This window comes from Trachymyrmex cornetzi, unplaced genomic scaffold, assembly GCF_001594075.2.
Source record: "Trachymyrmex cornetzi isolate Tcor2-1 unplaced genomic scaffold, Tcor1.1 scaffold26, whole genome shotgun sequence".
In the NCBI taxonomy this organism is placed as follows: domain Eukaryota; kingdom Metazoa; phylum Arthropoda; class Insecta; order Hymenoptera; family Formicidae; genus Trachymyrmex; species Trachymyrmex cornetzi.
In genome coordinates this window covers 1341111-1351189 of record NW_017297270.1, presented here as the reverse complement: position 1 = coordinate 1351189, position 10079 = coordinate 1341111, and the positions used below count along the sequence as shown (strand labels likewise).

Below are 10079 nucleotides of genomic sequence, written 5' to 3'. Positions count from 1 at the left end.
CCCAGGTTGGTGCAAACCCGATCGGGCCGAAAACGCTATTAGATACGGATCGCGCAGTCCATTCTCTGTGTCTTTGATTCGCACCAATTGCATGCTTACTAAAATTGGAACGCTGTTGGTAAAATGTTTTTATGATAACATACCTACAGCGCTGGCAATCAATTTGGGAACACAGCCATTGGCCAAGTTTCCACCGAGGGTTAAAACCGGATCAGAATGTAAGAACCAACCAACTACAGTCGAGCATTCCCCTGTCGTTTGATTGTAACAGGGGAATACTCGACTGTAGTTGGTTGGTTCTTACATTCTGATCCGGTTTAAATCCTCGGTGGAAACTAGGCCATTGTAGACGACGCATGACGCTTGGAAGTTTCACTAGTGGCATCAACATGAATTTTATAGAATGATGCGAACTACGTATCACATTCATCAACACTGTTGATAAAATCGAAATTGAGCGTCTAAAATCGAAAATAATAGCATTGAAAAATTGATGTAGTCTCATCATCTAAATCGAAAATTGATGCTGAGCGCGAATCCGACTACATTCACAAACTGTAGATATAAAGTTGGAATACAGTGGAAAGCACAGGCAATAGGAGGAAATAACAAATTTCGACCTATCAGAAATCATATATACTAGAATGGACGCTTTCTGATAGGTTAAAATCTCTTATTTTCTGTTCCTATTGCCTATGCTTTTTATTGTGTTTCCAGCTTAAAGATATAATACGCATATATTTTATGTACTTACCTTTACATAATTTTTTTTGCTACAGTTTGAATATCGATTAACATTGGCATTGATGCGTTTATACACAGAGGCATAAATGTGTAAGAAATGAAGACGCGTGCAACTTCAGATGGTTAGGCATTTATATCCCTGTGTGTATAATATATACATACATATGCATACGTGTATAAATATACATATACATACGTGTAATATTGCAGCAAATTGCTGCAAGTTTTGTACTGTTGGAGAATAGTTAGTTACTACTACTGTTTGCGTAAAAGAGATGTTTAGAGTATTGATTGTGTAAGGAGCGCCGCACAATAAAAAGGAACAGGGAATAAGAATTTCAACCTATCAGAAATCATGTATTGTAGAATACACAGTTTCTGATAGGTTGAAATTCTTATTCTCTGTTCCTTTTATTGTGTGGAGCCCCTAACTTTTTCTAGAGCGGAACCGTGAAAAGTAAAAATTTTTATATACATACATACAAACAAAAAATTCTCTCTCTCCCTCTCCCTCTCTCTCTCTCTCTCTCTCTCCACGTTTCTGCCCTACATAAAAAAAATTACATAATTAACTCCTAAAAGACAAGTAGTAATGTAATTTTGTTTATTGCTAATGTTCATTGTCCTTTATCCCTTATAAGCTAATTATCTGTACGAATATCATGTTAATGTAACGTTTTTACAATTTAAATCTGCTTATTGTCAATTAAATTGCTTTAAAGATAAAGATAAAGAACCTATTGGATCTTTATCTTTAATAACAAAAGAGCCATCTACAATGGGAATATTGCATGAGTAGTCAGTAGCCCATAAAAGCGAATTAGGGCCATAACATACAAATAAACTTAAGCGGTAAGACGTAAGCAACAAGGAACAGTAGTCAATTCAACGTGTTGAATTGACTACTGTTCACAAATTAAAAGTTACAGAATAGACCAACAGGCTCACCTTTCGTCTTTCCACTATGGCGTAAAACGCTTATGTGATTTTCTCTGCTGAACGCAGTTTAGTGATGCTAATTGCATCTAACGTCTTTATCAATATAATGAGCACATGGAAGTTGATACAGCGACGGTGTTACGACTTGCTTTCGTATAAGTATTCATTGCTTGTGGTATTGGTGGCGTTTACTTGCATATTTATCGGCATAGTACATTTTGGAGAGGTTAGAATAACATTTATTTTCTTTATTCATGTCATATAAATATATATCCAGATAACAACAAAAATTTATACTTTAAATCAATTTAATCTTTTAACTGAAATGTTTTATTCAGCATATATATATTACATATATACATACTGAATAAAACATTTTATAGACTGGAATATCTGATAAAACGAGTTAATATTTTACTACATAGGTATGGTTAATATGGAGCAAGGAAAAGTACGAAGCGGTTTTTCATTCCTTCAACGATAATATCCTGGGAAAATCTTTTCAAAACAAATTATGCCAACATGTTCCTATAGATGTAGTGTATACATGGGTAAATGGATCTGATCCAATGTTTTTAGAAAGTCTTCAGAAGCATGTTTCCATTGTGGATCTTGGTACCGTAACTTCGAGATTCAGTGATAAAGACGAGTTGCGTTATTCGTTACGATCGTTGGAAATGTATGCACCCTGGGTGAGACATGTTTACATCGTTACCAATGGTCAAATACCAAGTTGGCTCGATATGGATAATCCTCGGATGACTCTAGTCACTCATGAAGATATTTTTCTGAATAAAAGCGATTTACCAACTTTTTCTAGTCCTGCTATTGAAAGTCATATTCATAGGTGCTTGGAAATGTGAGATACATTACATCGGTAGCCCATTGACAAAAGTCGTTATCTCCATTGAAATTTTTTTTCAAGCAAAAGCAATAAACTTTCATACAAAACTTTTCTCATTGAAGCTAAGTAATAAGATTGAAATAAGATTTTCTTTTTAAAAAATGAAAAAAAAAATTATTTTTAATTAACAAAACATGTATAATACAACCTAAGGAATACAATTTCTATACAATTTCTATTTATTAAAATAGAATACACTTAACTGATTTTGCAGCTGAAGATTTTAGCTGATTGTAAAATAAAATGTCTTGATTTTTATTAAATATAACGGATGGATATAACTGCATTTGCAATATAGATTTGGGGATTTAACTTTTTTTGCACTTTTCTCCATATAGTAGGGATAATTTAACTTTTTTTTCCATTGGCTTCAATTCATTTTTTCCCCTTGAATTTATAAGGTTTGTAACTGTTTCAGCACATTTTTTTAAACATTCAATTCGTAATAAAAAAGGAATTTTAAAATCTAATCCAGGGATTTCAAAATCTAATTTTTTAATATTTTTGGATATAGCTGCTTTTGCTATTGGTTACTCACATGTAACAACTGCACATATAGACATGCAACATTTATCTTTCTTCTTCCAGGATACCGGGAGTCTCTGATAAATTTTTGTATTTTAACGACGACGTCATGTTAGGTGCCGAAATCTGGCCAGAGGACTTTGTAACTCAAGCGGGTGGACAAAAAATATACCTGGCATGGTGGGTTCCTGATTGCTCTGAAATCTGTCCATGGGCATGGGTCGGTGACGGATCATGTGACTATGCTTGTAATACGACATTATGCGAATTTGATGGTGACTAAATTATCCCTTTATAATGATGATACACGCGAATACATTTTTAATGAATTGTTTGAAAGAACATTGTCTATCCCAATGGATTGCATAGGCGGAGACTGTCAAACGACTGATGTACCTATAGATAGTGAGATAATGGAAGAAGAAGATGATTATCCTTACAAGTATCTGCAAGATTCTCGTGAAAATAGTAATGAATTGAAACTATTAAGTATATTGCGCAAGAAAAACGTCGTTTATTCATCACGAAAAAATGCACACAGAGTATCCGAAACGCAAACATTGCATTCATATAATTTTAATATTTCTAAGCCGATCTATAAGTTTCACGATCTTGGAAATAATAGTTCTAAGGAATTACAAGTACGAGGTATGAAATTTGATGATGAAAAGGATTATAAACTTACGAGAAATTTTAAGCCTGTATATTCCAAATTTTTACACGCAAACACTTCGAACAAAACTGCATATCATATTAAACGATTAAAACATTATCGCAATATCATGAATGTGGCACAGTCCAACAATTCAATTAAATTCGACAAATTTGCATATCCTAATCAATGGAAACGTAACGCACGAGGGCTGGACACTTATGCAGAGTCTTTGTTGTATGTTAATAAGATATATAATGCCGCTTATGGCCTTGAACGAAGGAGAGTGCCAGCACACATGCCACACTTAATAGATAAATGGATCGTAAATAATATGCAAGAGAAATTTGAGTCAGAATTTAAGAAAACGTCTAGTCATAAAGTGAGAGATTCCGAAGACATGCAATTTGCATTTTCTTATTTTTACTTTTTATATAGTGAAAAACGAAAGGTATCCGTCGGGGAGATATTCGACATGTTTGACACTGATAAATCACGGTAAGAACGTGTTAACAATAATTATCAAATTGATATTGACTAGAATTATATATATAGGGCGAGCTATTTTAATGTCCCACCTCCAAAATTTTTTATCTTTGATTTTAGAAAAAAATGTTTTATACAAAAATGAAGCGGTTTCGAGAAAAACATATTTCATGTTTTTCTTGATGAAAGCGTCAAAAAGATATGAAGATCGCCTAAATTTTTTTTAAATGGAATATGATTTTTTTACATAGTAAAATGATTTCTAATTATTCTGTACTACATAAAAGTGTAGAGATATAAAAAAACCAATAATTTATACTAGATATTTTAAACTTTATTCTAGCACACATTAACATAAAATATTAAATACTTCATAAATTATTAATTTTTTGATAATTGTATTATATTTTAATACTTTTATGAACAAAATAATGAGATGAATCGTACTATGTAAAAAATTATATAATTCCATTCAAAAAAAGTAGAAGTGACCTTCATATCTTTTTGATGCCTCTACTTAAAAGAAAAAAACATGATCAAAATACGTTTCTCCTCAAAACCGCGCGAGCATGTTCCAACTTTCGTCTAAAACATTTTTTTCTAAAATCAAAAATTAAAGTCTGGGGGGCGAAATATTAAAATGGTGGGCCACTTTATATAAATCTTTTCGGTAGTGCGTATATACACGTGCGCGCGCGCACACACACAAATCAATTGATTTTTAGATCTTGGTCGGACAGAGAAATAAGGACGCTTCTATCGAGATTATATCCACTGCCGCTCGATTATAATTTAGTTATGGAATTCGAAAGTGAGATAATAAATTGTTCACATCGCATAAATCTACCAAAAATTATTAAGATTCCACCCGGAGAAAGATACCTAGATTCTACTCTCGTAAGTACGAATTGCATTCTTCATTTAGTACTTAATATTTTGTATAATAACGACTAAAACATTGCAATCCTTTGTTTTATTGTTCACAGCCGGTAGTTTCTAAAGAACTGATATTGAACTGTGAAACAGTTTTTAGAAAGATGCAATCAAAATTCGGCAAAAGTAGCCGGTATCCGCATGAAATAATAAAAGCCGGCAAAAATGAAATTTTCGAGATGTTGACCAGCAACGTTTCCTTAACGGTACAATTGCTCGATGAAATTCGGAGGGATCCCAAGTACGTGTCTCTCACATCCATACTACATTATCAGGCCTGTACAAAACGACTCGTGAGCTAAAACGTTTCAATCTCTACGGTGCGATGTCTCGATAGAGCAAGAAAGCGTAATTAATAAAAGCTAGATTAGTAGCGCTTTGCCTGAATTCAGATCTGTCCACAAACGTCGTTACAGTTACAACGTTGCAGCAATATTGCTGCACTTTTATACTGTATGAGAATATTCATATTTTCTATAATAAGAAACAAGAAAACTTGAAGAAGATTGGTATATCATCATTATGGGTACCACGGACAGAGGTAAAATAAAAAAACAGTTACTGATTGCTAGGTGAAGATAGGTCTCTTTCACCGACTTCTGGTTAAATTAATTGACGATCAACTCGCAGAAGTGCCAACAGCAGTTTAATGTATCAGAACATCTCTTTCTTTCTCTTCTGAGACGAAAGAATTTGGGGAAATGTAAAAAAATTGCTCATAAAATTATACATAAATGTATGAGTAATTTTTTTTACATTTCTCCAAATTTGATTTTTTCTAAAACAAACAATGCGAAAATTATCTCTTTAATTATTTTTGATGTTTTCTTATTATTATTGTTAACATTATTATAGGCAACAGACAATGGAAATCCAATACATTGAAAAATTGTTCTTGGTTGCCTGTTTCACATTTTTTGTTCCATGAACGTTTGTAGTGGAAAATTTGTATTATTGTATAGTTCATATATCGAATTTATATCCCAGAGCTCTGATCGAACGGCTCGTTATTCTCTGTTCCCTATTGTCTGTACTTTTCATTATGTTTCTACTTTTACTTTATTGAGACGGCACGGCGGAGAGGTAGAAATGTTTTGACTCACGAGCCGAATTTTGGACAGGCTTGCTATATATTATATCTTTCTTTTTTACATTTCTCTTAAATACTCAATAGGAACAATTCACATATATAGGAACGATTTACATAATATGTATTCTTTTAGGAAGTTTATCTGTTTAAACGATGACATGGACCCTATTAGACGTTCTGAGAACGAAATTGTCCGCGCTTTGTTAAACGATTTTTATCGTTCGCTGTATCCGCTACGAAGTACTTTTGAATTACCATCGCAATATCGAAATCGTTTCTCCCATCTACACAAACTTCTTGAATGGAGAACGAGTCGTGCTAAAGCTAGAAACTTATTAATGTGCCTTCTAGCGTTGCTCCTTATGCTTACGTTCTATCACGTACTCTATCATCATATGCGCAGATTGTGCAGAACTCGAGAATTATCTACGTTTCTTGTGTGAAGAATCAATATTAATTCTAAATTATTAATGTGTATAGACTTATACAATGAAACTAATAATGTTAATCAATATAATACGTAATGTTGATTTATAAGTAATTTATGAATTAAATAAGTTTAAAAACATTCGTCTATATTCGGAAGATCTGTCTGTTGAGAATTTTTTGATTCATTATATATATATATATATATAGGAACGTTCAACTAAAGCTGTGCGAATGATAATTACGTCTCTAGATCAAAGATTTTAATCTTGCGAGTTACGTTTCGTGATTGTGTTCTTCGCATTCATTATTACGAAATAACGAGACGTTATCATGACTTTGATGTCGATCGTTCATGCAAAGATGGGCAGTTCGTGTGTCGGATATTTCGCGGTCCGACCATACCTTCTTGCAGTCTCGCGCACTCGAGCATCCATGCCGTTACGTTCGCAACTCGCTTGGCTGACAAACGTGGTCCTATACCTATATTTTAATTTTAGATTCTAACGGACAAGTAACAAATTAGTGGATGATTATTAACTGTTTGAGTGCCACACAGCATGATCATGCTGCTCACTTTTTTCATATTTTTATCAAAAAAGTTTTATCAGCATGCCAAGTTTACTAATAATATGTTCATTGTCAACTTCTAATTTTAAGAATCTATGGGCGATATTCATAGTTGATTCTTATATTCAAAACCGTTTTAACATAGTCTCAAAATGTCACGAATCAATCAGAGGGTCGTATTATGTCTTTACTTAAGACGGCCTTGTAATAAAAATGAACTATAAACATCAACCAAAGTTTCTTTTTTTTTTTCAATTTATTAAAAATGAATAGAAGTATAGTAAATTTTCGTACAATATCATATTTTTCGTACAGATTTTTATAATCACTCAAACAGCTAATTGTAAGATATAAGAGGATGTTTAGTTACCTGGCACATTCGGAAAGCAAGTCATTTTCGCATCCTTCTCTACTCCAGAAGATAAGCTTCTATCACTATTAACGTCTTTTACCCCACAGAATTTCTTACTGATCGTATCATTGTTATCTGTGCTATCTTTACCGATCGAACCGTCATCTTTTTGATTAGTCAAAGATTTATCTCCCTTTTCTTCATAATTAGTAGCTTCTCCTTCGAATGAACTGTTCTCTATCGGCTCTGTTGACAGATCAGCTGCAAAATGTGGAATTTAAATAACTAAATTCAACGAACGTGAGCTATGTAAAGCTTCGTTCAGACTAAGGCCAGTATTCATAGTCGATTCTTATTTTAAAGCCATTTTAAGTAGCTATCTAATTAATTCATGACATCTTAAGACTGTACTTAAGACAGTCTTAAATACAAGAATCAACTATGAATATCTAAGAAACATTGTCATTAATATTATAAATAACAAAAATGTAGAAAATGAATTACGGATGATAAAATTTCAATGACTACCATTTTTATTACTTGATATGTATTCGATAATGTATTCAGTATAATACTGAAGATAGCCACATTCAGGGCCGAAACGTTTATACTTTTAATCATTGTAATTGACATAATTATTGTATTTCCTTTTATTCTATACACGAATACTTTAATTATATTTCACTGATAAGATCTAGTGTGTGGCATATGCTCTACCGTTTCTTTTGTTACTGATGAATATCCTACAATTTTTCGAATTAAAAATTGAATCTTGATATATTGTTTACAACTTGGTAAAAATATTTCCGAAAATTTGTCACATAATTTTTCAGAATTTCTACATAGATTTGAGAATTTTCCAATTTTTTAATAATTTTATAACTTCTCTCAAAAAATTTCAGATTTTTTATACAAATTAGAACATTTTTCAAAAATCCTGTGAAAGTTTTCATCTTTTCTATAATTTTCCATACATACAAGTAAATTCTCAAGTATTCTAAAATTTTTTTTTCTGTGATTTCTGAAGGAAACAAAATCTGAAGTTTAACATTTCTTTAGTCTTTATAAATTTAAAATCTTAACAATTAAATTCTTAAAAATAGAATTTTTTACCGGGGATATTTCTGACAATGTTTCTTTCAGTCTGGACGAGAATATATAAAAATTAATGTAGTCGAATAACATACTTTTCGATAGATCAACCTCATCTTTGGATATCAGTTCTGAATCTAAATTAATGTCCACATCGGTATCTTGGCTATTTACAGAGCATGTTGTATGATCGACGGAACTCTCTTTGCACATTGTAAGCTCTGTTGTATCCTGATCGAACGTATTCTTCTCATTGCCATCGCATGCAAGTCCCGCTAAATATCTATTCATTTCGAGCATTAAATAGATATTCATTAATTGCTATGTTTAACAAAAAAGCAGCTTTGCAATCGTAAAATTTTTTTATATGATTGTCCTTTTAGATCCAGTAAGGAACCAAGAGCAAAACTAATCATATTAAAAAATTTTACAATTGCAAAGCTATTTTTTCTGTTGAACGTAGTCATATACAAGAATCTGTAGGAATCAGAAAAATAACCGGTATTGTATCATGCACAGCTTACTCGTATATCTCCATAAACAAAGTAAGCGGGATCATCGCAGATCCTCCGTCTGGCTCGTGACTAAACAATTGGCAAATCATGATCATCGTCTCGGTGAGATTGGCGCCAAGCAGGCCTACCGCTACGGCGAGGAACTTCTTCACCTGGCAAGTATGATGGAATCTTCCGATCGCAAGGATCGTATCGAAATCCCTATGATCCAGGCAAAGGCAGTCCCAGCGACGTAAGATTATTTCGATTGGTAGTGTCTTGTTGTAATCTGAAAAAGATTATCGTATCGATGAGATATCTTATTGAGGACCGGTTTCTCGCGCCGTACTTCCAAACTGCCGCAATAGCACCCTGAGGAAGCCCAAGGTCAAACCGGAAGCCGTGCTCGGTGGCGGGTACTCGAGTCGCGATTTAATCGGCGGCTCCTCGCCATCGGCTAGCGCGCGGAAGTACGAGCTGGACCACTTGAGCAGATCGTAAGGCTGCGTGCGTATCGCAGCCTTACAGAACTGCTTCAGGATTATCGGCAGTCTAGCTGGCACCGCTATCTCCCGCTCGAACGTAGGCTGTTCGACGAACGACATCCTCGCAACAACAATCGTCGTTCCCCACGGATCGGCTAGGTCGATTGTTGTGCACCTGAGTGATCCTCGTTGTCCGGGAAACCATCGTCGACGACGGCTTGACGCGCGAGCGCGCAAAGTGCATGATTCATATAAGGATGATTTTTAATTTTAATAATTGAAATGGACTTGCAATTAGCTCTTTTTCAAATAAAAAAAAGAATGAAATTGTGCCATTTGGTAGATCTTATTCTATATATAATTATTTTTTTAAATAATAGTGCGGTT

The 10079-nt window shown here is 33.6% G+C and overlaps 2 protein-coding genes across 4 annotated transcripts; one reads left to right on the top strand and one right to left on the bottom strand.

Moving 5' to 3' along the window:
• Nucleotides 1-1555: 1555 nt before the first annotated feature.
• Gnptab (N-acetylglucosamine-1-phosphate transferase subunits alpha and beta) lies at nucleotides 1556-6839 on the top strand. 3 transcript variants are annotated; one of them, XM_018508417.1, is made up of 7 exons: nucleotides 1556-1909; nucleotides 2109-2542; nucleotides 3176-3387; nucleotides 3482-4262; nucleotides 4991-5147; nucleotides 5237-5424; nucleotides 6407-6839. In XM_018508417.1, exons 1-7 carry the CDS (start codon nucleotides 1757-1759, stop codon nucleotides 6714-6716), a joined length of 2235 nt encoding a protein of 744 aa, XP_018363919.1. In that variant the 5' UTR covers nucleotides 1556-1756; the 3' UTR covers nucleotides 6717-6839. The 3 variants fall into 3 exon arrangements, with proteins under 3 accessions (XP_018363919.1, XP_018363917.1, XP_018363916.1); XM_018508415.1 differs by having other exon boundaries at nucleotides 1559-1909; nucleotides 2109-2530; nucleotides 4976-5147; XM_018508414.1 differs by having other exon boundaries at nucleotides 1559-1909; nucleotides 4976-5147.
• Nucleotides 6840-6933: 94 nt separating this feature from the next.
• Nucleotides 6934-9816, bottom strand: LOC108761687 (uncharacterized). The gene is made up of 5 exons (XM_018508354.1): nucleotides 9557-9816; nucleotides 9238-9496; nucleotides 8809-8996; nucleotides 7640-7882; nucleotides 6934-7182 (listed from the first exon to the last, which is right to left on the bottom strand). Exons 1-5 carry the CDS (start codon nucleotides 9810-9812, stop codon nucleotides 7031-7033), a joined length of 1098 nt encoding a protein of 365 aa, XP_018363856.1. The 5' UTR covers nucleotides 9813-9816; the 3' UTR covers nucleotides 6934-7030.
• Between the last annotated feature and the right edge of the window lie 263 nt (nucleotides 9817-10079).

Excerpts from the sequence above, each read along its gene's own strand:
- Gnptab (XM_018508414.1), top strand. The coding sequence starts at position 1,757 with ATGCTAATTGCATCTAACGTCTTTATCAATATAATGAGCACATGGAAG. Across the intron at positions 1,910-2,108 it reads GCATAGTACATTTTGGAGAG|GTATGGTTAATATGGAGCAA; the intron begins GTTAGAATAACA and ends TTTACTACATAG. Across the intron at positions 5,425-6,406 it reads GAAATTCGGAGGGATCCCAA|GAAGTTTATCTGTTTAAACG; the intron begins GTACGTGTCTCT and ends GTATTCTTTTAG.
- LOC108761687 (XM_018508354.1), bottom strand. The coding sequence starts at position 9,812 with ATGTCGTTCGTCGAACAGCCTACGTTCGAGCGGGAGATAGCGGTGCCA. Across the intron at positions 9,497-9,556 it reads GCTATTGCGGCAGTTTGGAA|ATTACAACAAGACACTACCA; the intron begins GTACGGCGCGAG and ends AATCTTTTTCAG. Across the intron at positions 8,997-9,237 it reads TTGTTTATGGAGATATACGA|ATATTTAGCGGGACTTGCAT; the intron begins GTAAGCTGTGCA and ends CGAAATGAATAG.